This window comes from Crocodylus porosus, unplaced genomic scaffold, assembly GCF_001723895.1.
Source record: "Crocodylus porosus isolate Cpor-Errol unplaced genomic scaffold, CroPor_comp1, whole genome shotgun sequence".
In the NCBI taxonomy this organism is placed as follows: Eukaryota; Metazoa; Chordata; order Crocodylia; family Crocodylidae; genus Crocodylus; species Crocodylus porosus.
Window position 1 is genome coordinate 174,229,120 of NW_017728906.1, and position 20,218 is coordinate 174,249,337.

The following is a 20,218-nucleotide window of genomic DNA, read 5'->3' on the forward strand; positions in this document are numbered from 1 at the left end:
GTAAATTGGATGCTTATCTTGCTGGGATCCTATGACCCCAGCTGACTTCCTGCCCTTTGGGCAGCAGGCTGGACTCGATGATCTCCCGAGGTCCCTTCCAGCCCTGATGTCTATGAAATCTATGAAATTCTTAGCACTAAAAGCTAAATAACTTTCCTCCATCCCAGAAACTGCACACTGTGAGAAAGGTCACCCTCCTCCATCTCCAAACATAGAGATAGAAAATTAATTGTACAAAAAGACAGGAAACAATGTGTAGCAGGAAGGACCTTTATCCTTTTTGTGAGAATTGGGGATTAGTAACAGAGAATGTTTTGGGCAAGGAAATCAGAAGTCAAAGGCACTTCAGTACACTTGTACAGACTCCTGTGATCATAATCAAGATAGATTCACAATCATATGGTCTACCTCGTTACAATATTTCATCCCATAGTCATTTTGTACCAAGGCACTGGTTGCCCATTTATAGAGGTATACCAAAATACTGCAAGAGATTCTCCCCAGAAAGCCTCAAGAAAGAAAATATTCTTTTTATAATCAGAGGTTATCCGAAGTGGATAGATTCTCTCATCCGATAGTGGAAAATAAAATTCCTCTTTATTCTGCAATGGGATACTCAGATATGTTTGCACAAGAAATGGGAGAACTGAAATGGATGTCTGCAATATTTAAAACTTCAAAAGACAAAACCCCTGGCCAAGTACCCCCGGTTGATGATCACTATGCTAACAAGATACAAAACGTCCAAGCAACTAATACTATAACCGGGTCTTAACTGAAGAATTGTTAACCCTATTTTTGTTAAGACATACATGTGCCAGCTTGACACAGTTATTATGCCATTTAGCACAACTAGAAACCCTCAGTTTCACTCCACTCTACTTCAATATATCCAGAAAGTGCATTTGTTTCAAGAGAAATGCAAGAGTCATACCTCTTTACAACTTGCAAAAAACACAATGCTCTTCTTATTTAAGTGACTTCTCAGGAAGGAGTACAACATGTTTATCTTTTGTGGCAGCAAACAAACAACATAATTCTGGTCCAAAGTCCCTGGGGTACTAAAAACAAAAGTCATGTTACACAAACATCGTTCATAACAAGAAAGTAAATAAATAAAAGAGCCCTGGATGGGACACCCATAGAACTGTTAGAACCGTCTCCCTGTTTGTCAAACAGCATTTCACTTATGCTGCTTCCAGTTTATTAGGCTCATTTCTTCCCCACATTCAAGAGAAAGCCTTGGAAGCACAGCAGGAAAGCTCATACAATTTTCTTGTTAAATATCAGTATGAAACTTTTAACATAATTTTTTTAGATCCAGGTTGCAGTGTTGCCAAGCTGTTATACCTATGATGCTCTGGGAAATATGGAAAGAAAAAGATGTTTGTCATTACCAAACTGATAAAATAATCACCAAACAAACCCTGCTTTTCTTTTCAGACCCAGTCAGGAGTAGTAAGCCAAACCCTGTCTATGTCTATTCAGACTGCTTTGATTGAAAATGTTCCATTAAAGTATCATTCATACTTAAACTACTATCAAATTCTAGAAGCACAATTGGGAAAAAGAGTATGCATTTTACTGACTGAACTTGAACATGCAAAGTCTCTCTATAAATCTTTAAAATACATCCTACATTTCTTTCAATGTGTGTAAAAAAAAAAAAAAAAAAAAGAAGAGAAGGTTCTACAAATGTTGCTCTCAACATACTTTCAAATGCTTCTCCGAATGATTCTCTCACCTTAAACCCAGATTGATGAACCAGATTTAAAATCCCTTAATTAAGAGGATGAAATGACAAGAAACTGCTCCAACTTTTTCATTCCAGGTTATGCTGCAGTAGCCAGCACTCTTTAACTGTTTTACTGGATTTTTTTTTCATAAGCTGATGACAAATTACATACCAAGGCAATAATTATGAAGCACGGAAAAAAAAACCCCAAACCCTATTTACCTATTTTCTTTTGTTGCTTCAACTTGTAATCTAATAGCAATGCCTCAACTATTTCAGAAACTCTCTTTATTACAGTAACATCTTGAGAGAAAGAGATTCTTCTCAATGAAAATGCCAAGAGAGAAGCTCTATGAGCCCTCCAACCTAGATCTCTATGTTATATTTGAATTTCTATATTATCTCTCACTAAAAAAGAAGTATGTTAACAATAAAATTGTATTTCTAGTGTTACATACTTGCTCAGGACCCTATTTATTTAGGCAATGACATCAAAAGTATTTGCAATATCACGGACTTCATAGTTGGTAGGTTTGGAAGGGACCTGAGCAGATCATCAAGTCCAACCCCCTGCCACGGGCAGGAAAGAATGCTGTGGTCAAATGACCCCAGCTAGGTGACCATCTAGCCTCCTTTTAAAGACCTGCAGTGTAGGAGCAAGCACCACTTCTCTTGGAAGTTGGATCCAGATCCTACAGCTGCCCCAACAGTGAAGTAGCACCACGTCATATCTAGCCTGAATCTACTCTCCGTCAACTTGAGGCCATTATTCCTTGTTACTCCCAGTAGTGCTGGGGGGGAATAGGGACTCTCCCATCGCCTGCTGGTCTCCCTCGGCCAGTTTATAGACAGCCACCAGACCCCCTCTCAGCCTTTTGTGGAGGCTGAACAGGTTCAGGTCTCATAGCCTCTGCTCGTAGGGCCTGCCCTGCTGCCCCCCGATCATGTGAGTGGCCCTCCTCTGGACCCTCTCCATGTTGTCCACATCCCTCTCAAAGTGTGGCGCCCAGACCTGGATGCAGTACTCCAGCTGCGGCCTGACCAGTGCTGCATAGAGGGGGAGGATGACCTCCTTGGACCTGCTTGAGATGCATCTGTGGATTCATGACAAGGTGCGGTTGGCCTTCCTGACTGCGTCCCCACATCGGCGGCTCATGTTCATCTTGGAGTCTATAATGACTCCAAGATCCTTTTCTGCCTCTGTGCTGACAAGAAGGGAGTTCCCCAGTCTGTAAGTATGCTGCTGGTTCTTTCTCCCTAGTGCAGTACCCTGTACTCATCAGTATTGAATCCCATCTTATTCTCATCCATCCACCCCTGTAACCTGTCCAGATCCAATTGCAGCCTGTTCCTCCCTTCTACCATGCCCACTTCTCCCCACATCTTAGTGTCATCTGCGAATTTGAACAAGGTGCTTTTCACCCCCTCGTCCAAGTCGCTGCTAAAGATGTTGAACAGATTTAGAAGCTGGGTGTCAAATGGTGAGAGCAGTGGCTCAAATCAAATTCTGGCCACCAACTTCAATGGCTTTTTGTGACATCTTCAGCAAATCGTAGCTTCAGTGGGCTTTTTTCTCCGTCATCTAAAAATCAAAAGCATAAAAATATCTGCCCGCTCCAAAGGGGGAGTATCCTTTGTGTTTTTAAAGTGACTTAAAACCCACAGAAAGAATAGACTACAAAAATTACAAATTTTTATTGTATGTATTTAATGCTTTTCTTTTACTTGGATTTCCTCTGCCCCCACACACCTTCTAAACTTAAAAATATGAGTGTTACTGAAAACAATGTTGACCCTTCAGTATTTAATTATACAGACAAAGTAAGATTATGATAAAAACTCCTGTGAAAATTATAAATGGACAAGGACTTATCATCTCTCAAACCCTTGCTTTCAAAATATAAAGTGTAAGAACCAGTGCTTAAACGCAGGGGAGAGGCTCCGAATAGGAGCGTCAAGTAACCTGACTTCTCAGTACTCCCCACTGAAGAAAGCTGAAGACTTAGGAAGAAGTCAAGACAGGAACAACTACCATCTCCAACCGTCACCCAATACAATGGCAGTGGCAACCACCTACCTGAACTTTGCTTTCTCATGAACCCAAACATATTCTGGATCTTTCAAACTGAGCCGTGCAAGATCCTTCACTGACTTGGTTTGTGTCGCAGAAAAAAGCAACGTCTGACGTTTCTTTGGAAGATTTTCTATGATTGCATTCATAGTATCAGCAAAACCCATGTCCAAGATTCTATCAGCTTCATCAAGAACTGAAGAGAGAAACAGGTTTCAGAGACTAGGATTTTGAGAGTCTAGCATCAAAAGTTTCTATACTTGTTAAACAACACCTACGATAACCAAGGAGAGATTTAAACCAGGAATTACTGCATCCTGTACCAAATTATCTTTGGTTCTTTTGTGTACTTCACTGATATCTTTGTTACAGAAAAATCCTTGTGTACCCTCTTATTCTATAAACTGCAACTCTCAACTCCATATGCAGATCTAGTTTTCAATCAATCAACTGATGTACTAATAGACTATGGGGATTGCTCCTTGACTGGTAAGGAAATAGATAATGGAAGCTGGCCATAAGGATGAAGATACTGTTTGAGTTATCAGGGCAATCAATTCTCCCTTGCCTCTGAATCTGCCATAACTATACGCAGGAGCAAGTCAGTGCTAAGTATAGTCCATCTACTCAACACATTGTATTTATTACAATGAGCTTGATCTCTCATACTTCAAAGATTCTGCTATGTAACAGTTAAACTCTCCTTTCAAAGTTTCATTATTTTTAAGTTCCTTGATCCAGGACTACAGATTCATAGAACTTAGAAGCAGGCAAACATTTTATTGACTTAAGTAACTAAATTAGTATTCAGGTAAACGCTACAGTAAGAAAAAATTAACAAAAAGCTAACAAAAGAATCAGAGAAGATAAACTGAATCATGATGAAACTGATTCAAAGTATATACTCAAACAATGAGGTCATGGACTAGATAGTCTCTATTACTTATCTTATAACATCAAATGAGCAAGAGTTATACACCTGAAAGGGAGAGGAAGAAGGGGCACACATTTTATTGAGACAGGTCAAGGAAGCATATAAAACTTCTGAAAACTACCAGAATGAGTCTGAGGCCAATGCTGGCCAAGGAATATCTAAAAAGTTACCAAGAGGTGCCAGAATTGCTTTGGATTCCTTATTAGCTCTATCATGAGTGTTTACCATTGGAAGTCAAGTACCAGTGCTAGAGGATCTGTGCTCACTAGCTACCTGGGGTGTAGGAATACCCCTTTTTTTTTTTTTTTTAAATTGTACATAGAACATCACTCGCATTTCACCTGTATTCTCTAACTATAACAACCTCTCAATCAACAGAACAATCCACATTCTTAAAGTCTATCAAGAAACAACTGTTGATAACTTTCATAATTTTTTACTTACTTAACATCTGGAGATTAGATGCGTAGAAATATGAAGTTTCATCCATATGCTGTAGAAGCCGTCCCGGAGTACAAATAAGTATATTTATATGATGAATTCTGTTGGACTCTTGTTTCAGATCCTGAAAGTTGGTTATTAAACCAGTTTAGGTCTGATTATACCCCAAAGCTGCCCAATAATAAGGATGCTTAAGCCACCTTAAATAAACAGTTACTAGCAATAAGCCTCAAGGATTAGCCTATTTTCATTATTTTTCCCACACCCCAAAGACTCTACATAGTTGGCTCAAGCAAAACGTGTTCCAGAATAGCCTTAATTTAATTAACATGAAGTCTCAAAAGTCTTGGCAAGGAGTCCTGCTTATCCACTTCTCTTAAATGGAAGATCGGCACAATATCAAATCTTCAAGCAACACAGAACACACAAAAAAGAGAATGAGTGGGTCACATGGAACTGCTCTCTCCCTAAAAAACACATCTTTCTAAAGCTTATTTGATCACTTACACTTCACATACCCAAAACATCAGGTTTAAAAGAGAACAAACCTTTCCACCAATGATAAGGCCCGCCGAAAAGTCATGATTCTTCCCCACCTTCCGCAGAACTTCAAAGGTCTGGTAGGCTAGTTCTCTGGTAGGAGATATTATCAGAACTCCCAATCCATCTGTTGCAGTCCACTGTTGACGATATAAGTTTTCCAAAGCCTAGAACATTATCATAATCTTTGTGAATACTTATAAATCTTCTGTGTAATACATAACATATGAAAGACTACCATATCAAAAAATGTAAATCATGTTAATCCAATTTTTGTTTTAATGTAACAATGTGCACATTACAGTAGTAAGGAATACCATTCAGCTATGATGCTTTATAAATGATGTTACTTATACATTATAAAGCAAAAAGCCTGAGAAAGTAAACAGAAGTGGAGAAATAACTTGTAGATTAATTTCAGTATGCAATTAATCACCATCAAATCAAGACTGTATAGTTTATCTAGGTACATGATCCAGATGCAGAATGGCACTATAGTGGATTTTCTACTGTTTAAGATTCATGGGTACTATTAACAAGAGCAATTAAAATAAAATAAAATAAAATCACCTGTAATATTACCAGTTTGTCACCTACCAGGCAATACTCATGCTAATCAAAGAACATTCAGTTAAGTGTACCACTGCCTTCATGCAGGTCCATTTATGCAATATATGCAGCAACGCATTCTTAACAGTCTCATTCAGCTGATATTAAAAAGACTGCTTATAGAAAAAAAAAAGGCGCTTTACTTTAAGCTCCATGCACCCCCACACAGTTCAGCCCATGCCCAGAAGAGGCATCATGTTAGTTGGACCTGGCTCATCCAACACCTATATAAATCAGGTGCTTGAGCAGGGCTTTTTGGAGCTTTTATCTAAAGCTGATTTAAGACTGTTTCTCCAGATTACACCATCTTGCAAGCTTTAGACGCAATTCTTAAATCTGTCATAACATTATATGAATTAAAATAAGCATCAAATTAAATGCCTTCTTTTACATCCTATTAGCTTGTGTGTGCTTTTTAATGTTGCTTTATTTAGGACAAAGTATGCAAAGAATGTCTAAATTACTTACCGGAATAATAAAAGCCAAAGTTTTGCCCGATCCTGTCTTTGCAGCACCAAGTACATCTCTCCCTTGTAAAGCCAAGCCTATGGTCTGCCTCTGTATCTCAGTTACCATACGATACTGTGATTCCTGTAAACCTAGTATTTAGGAAAAAATTAATTCTTTCTTTCCCGCGTAGTGCAGCATTTTCTATTAGTAAAATACTATAGGTAGCAAAGTTTAATGTAGAGCATGGATATTTAAAAATAAAAACTCCTTAATTGCCAACGAATAAGACCGTACAAAAGTAGGATTTTTTTTATTATTATTAAAATGCTTTAGTGTTTACTTACCTTTCAGAGTTTTCTTTGACAATGGAAAATCTGAAAATCTCTCAATTTCATTTGCATTTATCTGAAACAAAAAACCCCCCAAAAAACAAAAGAAGTTAATCAGTCCCAGAATATAAGCATATTATGAAAAATAGCTCCCATCATTTTAGTCTCATGTGTGACTTCTCTAGTTAGAGGAAAATTGTTAACAGCAAATTTTAACCGCCCAATGTGAGGGAATGAAAGGTTTTGCCATCCACATCAGATTCATCTAACCCCAATCTCCTTCCTTAGTCTAGACAAGCCCTAAAAAGCAGAGTAGAAACGTATGTATCCAATTATGCAGAACAACAGCTCAATTTCTCTCTTATAACCTAAACTCTTCAGAAACATTCAGTTTTAGATATCAGTAAACCTATACAAAACTTAAGCATTCTATATGCAGCTTGTCAAAAAGCCCAAGACAATTAAGTACTCAGGCTAAACAGGTTATAGACAAAGCAAATAGCAAAGCTCTTCTAGATTATTCCAAACCTATACCCATCTATCGGTGTGATTGCCAATAGAGGCTGTAAAATGTTTACATTGGAATATAACAGACCAAATAATTTATATTTCCAAAGGCCTGAAACAAGCGTTGACTCAATCGTTCATCTCTTTCAGATTTACCATATTCTCCTGGACTTTTTCACAGAGAAGTTATTGACAAAAAAATAAAAAATATGCAGGCCACAGGCAGAGAACTGATGATGCCTGATGCCAGCAACCAAAGCTCTGAGAACTCCTAACATGCTTTCCTTTCTGAACGACTGTAGTTGAGGAAAGGGTTATTATAATGCTGTAAGCACAGCCAATGGATTCCTGCCAAAGATAAGCTCACCCACCAGGGTCCTACATACCACCAGTTCTGAATGTTGCTGTCCACCCAGAGCAGCTTATAAAAAGCCAATGATAAATGCTTTCACAGTATACAACCAACTACCTTTTAAATCAGAGGTGGTCAACCTACAGCCTGCAGTCATCGAATCCGGCCCATGCAGCTCAGCAGCTTTGGTGGCGAGAAGCTTCACCAATGCCATAGCTGGCCCAGTAACAAGAGATGGCGGTGGTGGTGGCAGCCAGAGCTTACTGCAGGGATGGACAGTTATTGTGGCTGAAGGGCCACTTAGAGTAGAGACAGACATTCAAAAAGCCCAAGCCTGAACTGATTCAATCTTTGCAAGTTAGTCTAACCTGCATAGATTAAACCAATTTGCAAGTGGATACACCCTTCTCTTCCACAGTGCTGACCTGTGGGGGGTACAGCCAGGCCCCAGCAGGATGCTATGATTAGGGCTGCACGGTCCCCAGCCAGGGTGTGGCTGGAGGAGGGGGAGACAGGTTGACAGGCTTTTCCCCTGCATGTCACTCAAGCAGCAGGGAGTGTTGCTAGACCCCAGCCCCAGCTAGCCCTGGGAGGCAAAGGGGTGTGGGAAGGAGCAGCTTGTGTGGACTGCATGCACCTGTATTATCCTGCTAGCTAGTGCTTCATATTTGCCTAAACCTCAAAGATCATTTCTCAGACCTCTCTCTGTCCCCTGTTGAAAACGGACAGATTGCGGGCCAGGGAAGCTGTACTCTAACCAGGCTCAGTAATCGATGTGGAGAAGCAATCCCCAGCAAAAACTGCTGCATAGTGAAACTTCATTTCATATAATGGTTTCAGGGTCTGAGATACCTGCACTTTGACAGCTTTGAACCAAGCCAGCAGGGAGCTTAACAGAACACAAAGTTTATCAGACCATCAAGAAAACAAAAGCTTCTCTCTCATTAGTTCAAGTTCTTCTTACCCCAAGGTACAGGCATTTACAAGCCACTGGCTTCTAGTTCAGGAAGAAAGGAGGGAAGGCTGCTGGTTGACAGACATTACCAACTGACCTGCTGATTAATTCCAGAAAGCCCTTGGCAGACATTGTTCTGTCTGCCTCAGTTCCAGTAGAACTGGAAACACACACACACACACCTTTCAGCATTAGCAAGCATGGGGGTGGTGTGGTCAGACGCCAGATGGGGTTTGTGCTGCTGGGGTCCCTGCTGTGGGAGAGGGGAGGAGGACACCTGCTTGAGCAAGGAGTGGCTGGGGGGGGGAGAACCTGGCAGACATTGCTGTACCCCTGCCAGGCAAACCCTGGCTGCTGTCCCCCATCCCCTTTTCAGCCAGCCGGAGCTCCAGATAGGGAGAAGAGGGGTGGGGCCAGCCCTGCTCTCTGGAGCAGACAGCCCAGCCCACTCCAGGGCTGAAAAGTATGCTGGGGAACTGTGATTTACCTTAAACCAAGAAGGAGTCTGGGACAGAAGTTCCAAAAAACAGTTTGACCCAAATCAGTTAAGTCTGATACTACATTCAACCAGGATTATCTTAAACCAGATTCAGTCATTTTGAAACTGGTTTATGTGCACTGAATTTATGGTCTGTTATGGATTAAACTAGTTTCTGATCACTTAAATTGGTTTATGTGGAACTTGTGTCACTAGCCTTAATGAGTTTTGGTGAGCTGTCAAGGGCTGCACATACAAAATCTTTCACAAGACATTATTTTAAAAAATCATAGATAAAAAACAAATCATATACTAAAAATCAAACATCTATATAACATATTTTACTTTTATTTCAAAAAATATTTTTATCCTAATTTTTTTTTGAGTAGCATATATAGAAGTGATTGTATAATAGCTCAAAATGACATCTTACTCTTGTACACTGCATGGGGGTTGTGCAGGTGGCGGGAACACATGCAACAGAGCTTGCTATAACAGTGCAGGGGCTGGTAGAGTCCACAACCCCTCCTGCAGCCCATGGCTGCCCCCATGGTATTTTGCACTGAGCTGAGCCCCAACTAGGGCAACCTATGCTGTACTCCCGCTAGCACCTGCCAGCCCTGGCCCCCAGCCTGCATGCACAACTTCCCTGCAGGGCTGCTCCCAGTGTGGCTGCCGTCACCTGGGTGCTGTTCATCTCCCCCTGCCTCCAAAGACCCTGCTGTGCCACTCCAGGCTGGTGGGGAACTTCAGCCAAGCAGCTCCTGGCAGCAAAAGCTGCCTTTTACCCACTTCATCCGCCCACAGGTGGCTGCTCATCGTGCCAGGCAAGCAGAGCAGGTGGCAGGCAACCAGGAGATGGAGATGGAGCCCTGCATACTACGGCAGGAGCCACTCAGCTACAGCTCCCCTCCACCCTCCTCCCAGCCCCAAAGCACACAACAGGGGCTGGAGGAGGAGGAGACACTGGAGACGAGGGGAACCAACCAGTACCCAGACAGCTGCACCAGCAATAACCACACTGGGAACCTGTGCTTGCTGGCTGGGGCTGGGGCCGGGGCTGCAGTCAGGGCCAGGGCCAGCAGGAACACAACATGCCCCAGGTGGGACTGCCCTACACAGAGCGTTCAAATCAACTGACGGGCACCCCCCACAGGCCGGATCCAATCAGTTGGTGGGCCAGATGCAGCCAGCAAGCCATATTTTGCCCCATCCCTGGCCTAACACCAACCTGCCTTGGAATTAAAAAATGTAAGACACTTCAATTTGCTCTCTTTTTAACTATATTTCAGAAACAAATAATGCACATGGAGAAGTAAGTTAGTGCATGTCATGACACTAAATTACCAGTCTCTAAGTTTTATACCAGGGGATCTGGCCTGTCATAAGAAAAGGTTGCCATCCACTATTTTAGACCAGTACTGTCTCACCCTATCCATATCTTTACATAAATGCACGAGTCAAACTAGAGAGGATTCTTTAACTGCAACCTTCCCTATAAACTTTCCCGTATTTAAATCAGCAGGTCCTGACGATATCCACCCCAGGGCGCTGAGGGAATTAGCAGAGGTCATAGCAGGACCCCTGGCACGGCTTTACGAGCATTCATGGGAAAGGGCCAATGTGGTTCCCATTTTCAAAAAAAGGGAGGAAGGATACCCAGGAAACTATAGGCCAGTTAATCTCACCTCCATCCTTGGCAAAGCCTTTGAAAAGATTATTAAGGCTCATATATGTAAGAGCCCAGCAGGAAAAATTATGCTGAGGGGAAAACCAGCACAGGTTCATAGCGGGTAGATCATGCCTGACTAATCTAGTCTCTTTTTATGACCAGGTTACAAAACACCTCGACACAGGAGTAGGGGTTGATATCGTTTACTTAGACTTCAGGAAGGCCTTCAATATGGTATCCCACCCCACCACTTGTTAACTGGTGAACAAGTTAAGAGGCTGTGATTTGGATGATTACACACTCCGGTGGGTGGCAAATTGGCTAGAGGGTCATACTCAGAGAGCAGTAGTAGATGGGTCGGTATAGGCCTGGAAGGGAGTGGATACTGGGGTCCCACAGGACTCAGTCTTTGGACCAATACTCTTCTATGTCTTCATCGGTGACTTGGATGAGGGAGTGAAGTGCACTCTATCCAAGTTTGTGGATGATACAAAACTGTGGGGAGAAGTGGACACACCGAAGGGCAGGGAACAACTACAGGCAGACCTTGACAGATTGGACAAATGGGCAGAAAACAATAGAATGCAGTTTAATAAGGAGAAATGCAAAGTGCTGCATCTAGGGAGGAAAAATGTCCAGCACACCTACTGCCTAGGAAATGACCCGTGCGGCAGCACGGAAGTAGAAAGGGATCTTGAAGTCCTAGTGGACTCCAAGATGAACATGAGTCGTCAGTGTGACAAAGTCATCAGAAAAGCTAACTGCACATTATCATGCATCAGCAGATGCATGACAAACAGAACCAAGGAGGTGATACTTCCCCTCTATCGGGCGCTGGTCAGACTGCAGTTGGAATAGCACATCCAATTTTGGGTGCTACACTTCAAGAGCAATGTGGATAACCTGGAGAGGGTCCAGAGAAAGGCCACTCATATGGTTAAGGGCTTGCAAGCCAAGCCCTATGAGGAGAGACTAAGGCACCTGGACCTCTTCAGCTTCCGCAAAAGTTTGAGAGGCGACCTTGTGGCTGCCTATAAATTCATCATGGGGGCACAGAAGGGAATTGGTGAGGCTCCACTCACCAAGGCACACCTGGGAGTTACAAGAAATAATGGCTGTAAGTTAGCAGAAAGCAGATTTCGACTGGACATTAGGAGGAACTTCTTCACAGTTAGTGGCCAGAATCTGGAATGGGCTCCCAAGCGAGGTGGTGCTCTCTCCTACCCTGGGGGTCTTCAAGAGGAGGTTGGATGGGCATCTGGCTGGGGTCATCTAAACCCCGCACTCTTTCCTGTCTATGCAGGGAGTCAGACTGGATGATCTATTGAGGTCCCTTCTGACCCTAACATCTGTGAATCTGCTCAGGTCCCTTCCGACCCTACTAACTATGAAACTATAAACCAGGCCTTACCCTGACTGGTAAACTGCTTATTACAGACTTCAGGTTGCTTCTAGGCAAAAATAATACCCCTGTCCACATTACCTTAGTCCACTATCATTCACCTACTCGAACTTCTCAAAGGGTTCCATACCCTCTTTCTGTCCCGCCTGCTACCTACTCTTCATGTTTCACATTAACTCTTACCTCATTGACTTAAGCTGCAAAAAGTTAAGTTAAATGAAAAGGGAGATTTAGTAGAAAACTGCAATTTAAAAAAAAAAACAAACAAACACTAAATTGCTTCAGTTGACTAAGTCACATTAATTTTGTCATGTTTCACTCTCTTGTATACCTTTTTTTTTTTTTTGGGGGGGGGGAGGGTCTAATTTGGATTAAGATCTTCTAAGCAGGGACTGCATCTTCCTAGGCCTGTCTGTAAATGTAATATTAAAAGGAAGTATTTTAACTAGTAACAATACTAAAAAATAGCCAAGTTTCTACAGAACTCATACCTAACAAATGCCATCCATCAAAACGGCCTCCTCTATTCTATCTAGCTTGATGCCAAGTCTTCCTCACATTGTTTTGGCCTTATTTTCCCCAACTGAAATTGTTCTTGAATATTTTATTTTCAGTAATACTCACTTCTGAAGGGAAAATTGTAGAGCATTAGGTTGTAGCATAGAGCTACATTATTGTTTCAGAAAGATTATATTTTTATTTAACAAGTCCACACTTAATGTCATACTGCACTTGTCTTACTAAAATAAGTGCTTCCAAGCAGTAGGAAGATTAGCTTGAATAAACTAGATGACTGCTTCTCTCTAAGTCAGCAGTATCAGACATACAACCTACAGACCAGAGCCAGCCCAGGGAGCCACTCTATTCAGGCTGGTGGCCTTCCACCAGGCCACCCAAAACTGGAAGCATGGCTATGGTATGTAGCTTGGTACAGAATCTGGGACCCTTAGGCCCTGTTGGACATGGCAAGCAGCAGCAGGAAGATAAGTGAGGGGCCCTGTCACCCTCCGGCAGCTTCACTCATCTGTACTACCACAGCCCTACCTCCCCCTCCACTGGCCCAGCTGCCACTTCTGCTTGTCCCATGTGCTGAAGCTGCTGTTGTGACACAGAGCATGTAGCTGAAGCTGGACTGGAGCCACCACTGCTGCATGCCTCAAGCTGGATCTGGCCTGCAAAAGCCCAGTGATCTAGATCCAATCCAGACCACATGGTTAGTTTGATCCCCTGCTGCCAACTATATTGTTGAGGCTTTTCTAAAAAACAGCCTTATTTTCTATTAACTTGAATTTCATTAATCATAACACATTTCTAAACTTATTTTCTGTCACTTCTTAACAAAATAGTTATTGAAACACAAAGCTCTGGATATCTAGTTTGCCAATTTGAATCTGACTTGAGAATAAAATAAGCAAAAAACTGTCAACTATAGCTATGTGCATTCCATTTTTAGCAGTGGAAGATTTGCACTGTACTGTACTGCATTGAAGCAATTCCAGAACAGGGAGCATTACAGACAGCCAGTCTGTATCCCCTCCTCCTTGTACCTTGCAAAGACTGCAGTGATCCCAGTCTGGGGAAAGCACAGGATGCTTCAGTCCTCCCATTCTCAGGCAAAATGAGCAAAGTCCTCTGTCCACTTCTCACACCAGGAACTCCAGTGGAAAAAAGCCAGACTGTCTGTATACTTCCGGTTTCTACCAGGAAAGCAACAATTCTTCTGGTACCTGGCCTATAAGACAGCTGCTGAGATGCCAAACTTACGTTAGCTTGGGTGGTACCAGCTTATTTCTAGAGAAAGCATCCACTCCCCAAAAGAAACACCCTCCTTTTGCAGGATATGTTAAAAAGGTAAGTAAAAGGTAAGTACTGAATTTCTTATTCCTAAGGTGGTTTAAGGGTCAAGAGACAGGGGCAGAGAAGCTTGAAGAAAGCTCTAACAGTCCCCCAAAGGGCGCCTAAAAGCATTTAGCTGTTCCAAACTACTAACATCTGAATTCTGGAAGACTGGCCTAGAAATTATGACAGAATAATCTTTGCTGATTGAAACGCAATATAAAGAACACCACTCTGTTCAGACTTGATACACAACCTCATGCTTCTTCCTGGTTCATAAAGTTGAGGTGTAGTACAGGACTTCCCTTGCAAAGAAAAACCTCTTCTAAATGAATGAAAGCCCTTCTAAATTAAAGCTTTAAGAAATATATGAGGAGAAAAATTAAATACAACATATTTTTTTACTCCAAAGAGATCATCACAATTTCTCTCCTTCATTTGGTAACAGCTCTGTCATTTAAATGTTCCACTTGCCCAAATAACCTAGTATAAAATTTAGAGCCTGGCAATTTAGCATCCTGACATGCACTAATTTGTTCCTCCATGTATATTATTTGTTTCTGAAATATAGCTAAAAAGAGAGCGAATTGAAGTGTTATACATTTTTAATCCCCAAACTGGTGTGATCATTTCTCAAACTCTATCATCTGATCCCATATCAGAGAAAGTTGGTAGCAACACGTTTTCTTCAAGCACATTGAGACTGAAATTCGACAGCCTTTACCAAGAGGCATCAAAACAATTCATATACTTGTCTTGCTAACCAAAACAAGGAGACCCTGCCCTGGGGCGCACAAACCTTAATATCTAAGGAAACAGGAATAATATGTATCATTCTAAGTGGAGACAGACCAGTTCTGGTGCACTGAATCTTTTCCCAAGCATCTGCCCCAATACGAGCATGAAGCAGAACCACTAACTGACCGGAAGGAAACAAACAATGGAGTGTACTTGCTGTCAGTGTGACTTTGGTAAGTCATGTTGGAACCCCAGAGTATGCTGGGAATAAAAGAACAGCCACTGGTATATCACATACAATACTGTATTCACTTGAGGGATTATGCACAAAGCACTATACAAAAAAAAAAAAGCATTAGACTGTCTATTTATTAAGCATCTAAACATACATACACCAGCTACAGCACAACTCTGCTATTGTTAGCATGGTTTTTAATTCTGCAGGAATTGCTTGGTATGGAAATATAAGTTTTAGATAACATGTGGCAGCACCTTCATTAAAATCTCTCTTTTGAAGCATCTGGACACAGTTTTTTTGCAAGGCATATTTATAATTTTCCCTATCACTGCTGTCATTGTTAGCAATCCCTCAATACAAAGATGATCTCTACCACAGCTCACTGATGGGTCTCGAGATGACTTAAGAGTCCAATCCTTGAGCCAGTCACCTCTCCACACAAGTTGCAGGTCTTTCCACAAGGGAGAGTAGGCTTCAGGCTGTAATTCCACTTCTTTTCTTTCCTCCGCCCTCTCTTCTCTGCTTCGAGGGCAAGGTGCTTTACCTCAAAACGGGCTGCCACTTGGTTGAAGCTACAGCACCACTGAAACCTATAGACAGGCAGTTCCTCCCAGCTCTCAATGCTGGCATCTGTTTTCTTCAGGTATGCCTTCAATGGGTCCTCATAGTGCTTCCTCCGGCCACTGCAAGATCTCAGGCTATTACTAAACTGGAAGTACAGCACTTGTTTTGGGAGTCAGGAATCAGGAATCCGCACACAATGCTCCATCCAGCAAAGTTGATGCTTAAGGATCACTAACTCAATGCTAGTAACATCTTCCCATTTGATGTGAAGGATTTTCTGAATGCATCTTTGGCAATAGCTCTCCAGGCTCCTGAGATGAAACAGCTTGTTTATTTTCTCTGTCCAGTAGGGAAATTAAACAAGTACTGAGTTTCACTTAGAAGACATGAAGCTAACCAATACTTCTCTAACAAACTTGAAAAGCTATTTTTCTGAAAAGCTTGTACAGGAGATTCCAAAAAATTTTCCTGTCCCAAATCAGCATAAAAGTCTTGAAACCCAATTTTTTGAGAGCCAAAAAGACTGAACAGAGATCTCAGATGATTTTGATTTCAACATTATTTTTACTATATGTTAATTTAGAAGTCAAAAGTTGTTCTGACATAGAGAACTTTAACTTAAAAAAATACTGACAACATCTCTTATTCATTGTTTTTGAAACAATAAAATTTGTTAAAACAACACACTTTCGTGGGACCAGTTTCAGCTGCAACAACTTGGCACTGTCCCACCGAAATGTTTTGTCCAAAAAATCAACAGCCAGTTCCAGTTACTGCATCCATAGACGCTGTACTACATGCAGCACTACATATTCTGCTAATTCCTTAATCCTATTACCAATGTGTTAAGATGTCACAATGCCAACGATTTATGTAGGCTTAATTTAATTTTGTTAAGAGTCAAAGTACTGAGACAATATGAAAATAATATGCCTGCTGGAAAAAAGCTATGTTATGAACCTTAGACAAGTGTGAAACAATTCAGCATGTCTGACAGAGGGGACAGATTTAAATTAGTGTGTGAGATTTGAAACAGGTTTTAATTACAGCAATGTTAAACTGCTGTAAATAATAAATTCTGCCTAGAGAACTCCAATGGATTTGTGGATTAAAATTTACAACTATTTCTCTTAGGTCTCCCATTCGGATGGTGTTCTCCCAACCATAGACAGAAAACAAATTGTATTTTGCCCTTTTACGTATAAATAATCAAAATTAATTTAGCAGACATGTTCTGTTCCTCTCCAGCACGTAATTTAACCAAAGCTATTTTAGAGACTTTCAGAAGCAAGGAAAAGTGAGAGGGAAATATTTAAAGCTGGAGGGATAGGAACATTAGAGAAAGTCTGTATCATGTAAGCTTTTTTAATTGTTTTCTCACTCCCCTTCTACATCAGTCTTGCTGTGGTCTATTAAACTGCCTCAAGATGAACATGGTCTATCAAGTTTCAGCAGTAGTTTGTATTTGATAAAAGTTAAAATGAGTTAAACCACACACACACACACTGAAACAGTACAACTACCAGACTGCCCTTTCCCAGAAACTCCAGTTCTATGACCTCATATTCAGAGTCCTAGCTCAATGATTCTCCAACAGGGTGCTACAAGATCCCTTTAAAGGTGCCATGCCACCCCCCGTTTGAGAAGGTAAAAGTTCTTCTCCCCCAGTCCAATGCCTTGTGTCTGCCCCAGCTACCCCAGCAGTGCCTGTATCAGCTTCTCTTCTCCCCCGCTGCCCTCCCCAGAACCCATATGCTGCCTGCCCCCATGCTCCCAGAAGCATACTGCTATAGGCAAGTGGGCAGAAGTGGGGCTGGAGCCACACTTTGCTGTCCAGCTTATTCCTTCTGCTCTTCCCATGCCCCCAGATCCAAAGGAAAGAGCCATGAGGGCAGTCACCACTGTGAGACCTTGCAGAAGCAGCCTAGGTGGTAGTGGCTGCCCTTCCCCTCAGGTACAAACCAGATGGCACAGAGGGCAGAGACAGAAAAGAGCAGGATACACTAGGGATATGTCCTGTCCCCTTCACTCTTAACTGGCCCCAGCTGAGCAGGTGTGTCAAATGTATGGTCCGCAGGCCATATCCAGCCCATGGAGTCACATAAGCCAGCCCACAGGTTGCTTGACCAACCCTGCAAGCTGGCCCAGCCCTGTGCAGGCTGGACCCTGCACTGCATGTGCTCCTAGCAACAGAGGGTCAGTCTGAGGCACCACACAGCCTGCAAAATGGACCCTTGTGCTACCTGCTGTGTTGGGTCCAGCTGGCATGCCACAGGTACCAACATCACAGCTGCTCCATAGGGAGCATAGTCCTGGTCCAGCCTGCACACTGGCTCAAGGGTGCTCATCCAGCCCATGGAGCCAGATGAATTTGACACCCTTAAGCCAGAGCAATGTTTCTCAACCTTTCTAGGCTCGAGTCTCCCTCAATCTCTTCAAAATTTAGATTCTAGCTCAGTGAGTCTCTAAGTGATTCACTGGGGTGCCATGAGATTCAGAGCAGTTAACAACGGGCCCATTTTGAAGGCTACATGTGGTGCCACAGACTAACCCCTGTGGCTGCTAGGAGACTGTAAAGTGCGGGGTCCAGCCTGCATGTAGTGGGTCCAACCTGCACAGGGCTGGGCCAGCTCACAGGGTTGGTCAAGCAATCTGTGGGCAGGCTTATACAATTCCATGATGCTCTGAAGCTAAAGAAATTGAGCACCTCTAACCTAGCCACTGGAGATCTTTTCTCCTTTGCAAGGCTGGCCTACCACAACCACTAAACTTATGAGGGCTAGTTTGTGAGCAAAGATAATAAAGCACATCCCCCTAAGAGCTCAATTTACTTACTCCCCACGACAGCTGGGCAACACTGAAATAGACACTTTAAAAAAAACTCTAAACTCCTCCACAGGACTTCACTTAATTTCAGAAAAGATAGTTACCCCTTTCACAGTCAGATCACTATGTTTGCAGGTTTCAAACCGGACACCATGCATGTTGAGAATCAGGCCTGCTAAGCAAGGGAAGCAATTTAACAGCTTCTCTAACATGCTTAAGCAAGCAGTGAAATGAGATTTTTTGTATGATCTGTAGTGTTGCTTTATGCTTCTACCCTTCTCAGCCATCTGTTGCTGTATCTGCATATTTCACCTTAGAATGAACCTAGATTGTGGACTTTCTGGGGCAGAAAATTTTGTTTTTTACTTGTCAATACAGCAACAGATACAACAGATCCATGAAGGACTTCAGGAATACAAATAACCAAGTGGATTAATTTTGTCATTACACAGCTCCAGTTCTTTCAGTCTTATTGGACACTCGACAGCCCAGAATCTGTCAAACTTCCTTTGATTCCTTTTTAAGCTCAATGGCTCTGTTCAGAGTTCCTAGAGGTGTAGAATGGGCACTATTTTGACCAGAGCCCTGCACAGTGCACATTTTGATGAATATTTTAACATTTTAATATTTGGTAATCAGGTGCAAGAACAGACCAGTGTCTCAGATGTTCAAAATGTCCCTTGGGAGCTCAGGGAAGCAATCCTTATTTTCTATCAAACAGCCTCATGAGAGTCAAAGAAGAATCTTAAACTTTTCCAATGCAAGTTAGTCCTGAAGTGCACTGGAAAAGTAAGTTTCTTCTTTAAGTGTTATTATTTGAACCCCAGTTAAAAAAAAAAAAAAGGAGATGCAAACTAAACACATATATACAGAACTGCAGTTTTTAAATTAATGGGTTGGGAAGGTGAAGAGATCAAGGGAAGAGTAGCTGCCAAGATAACAGCACTGCCAAATCCTTCATTAATTCAGTTTCCCCGATAAAGTATACATGACTCCTATATAAGGTACACTGCACAAACTACCTTCACTGTCTATAGAGAGCAAATCCAAGTGAAATATACAGACCTGAATGTCTGGGAGTTTCATAGTTAGTAGGGCCGGAAGGGACCTGAGCAGATCATCAAGTTCAACCCCCTGCCTTGGCAGGAAAAAGTACTGGGGTCAAACGACCCCAGCAAGGTGTACATCTCCTCTTAAAAACCCCCAGGGTAGGGGCCAGCACCACTTTTCTTGGAAGTTGGATCCAGATCCTAGCCACCCTGACAGTGAAGTAGCGCCTCCTGATGTTTAGTCTGAATCTACCCTCTGCCAGCTTGTGACCGTTATTTCAGGTCCCTTAGCCTCTCCTCATAGGGCCTGCCCTGCTGTCCCTGGATCATGTGAGTGGCCCTCCTCTGGACCCTCTCCATGTTGTCCACATCCCTCTCAAAGTGCGGCGCCCAGAACTGGACACAGTACTCCAGCTGCGGCCTGACCAGTATCACATAGAGGAGGAGGAGGATCACCTCCTTGCACCTGCTTGAGATGCACCTGTGGATGCA

The 20,218-nt window shown here is 42.3% G+C and overlaps 1 protein-coding gene across 1 annotated transcript in view; it reads right to left on the reverse strand.

Annotated features, from left to right (window-relative positions):
- Positions 1-20,218, reverse strand: part of DDX10 (DEAD-box helicase 10) — a 206,934-nt gene that overhangs the window by 182,729 nt on the left and 3,987 nt on the right. Inside the window, exons 2-7 of the mRNA XM_019528527.1 lie at positions 7,125-7,185; positions 6,799-6,929; positions 5,730-5,888; positions 5,185-5,305; positions 3,813-4,002; positions 935-1,061 (exon numbers count right to left, since the gene is read on the reverse strand). Coding sequence (XP_019384072.1) covers positions 935-1,061; positions 3,813-4,002; positions 5,185-5,305; positions 5,730-5,888; positions 6,799-6,929; positions 7,125-7,185 — 789 coding nt within the window. The remainder of the gene's footprint in view (positions 1-934; positions 1,062-3,812; positions 4,003-5,184; positions 5,306-5,729; positions 5,889-6,798; positions 6,930-7,124; positions 7,186-20,218) is intronic.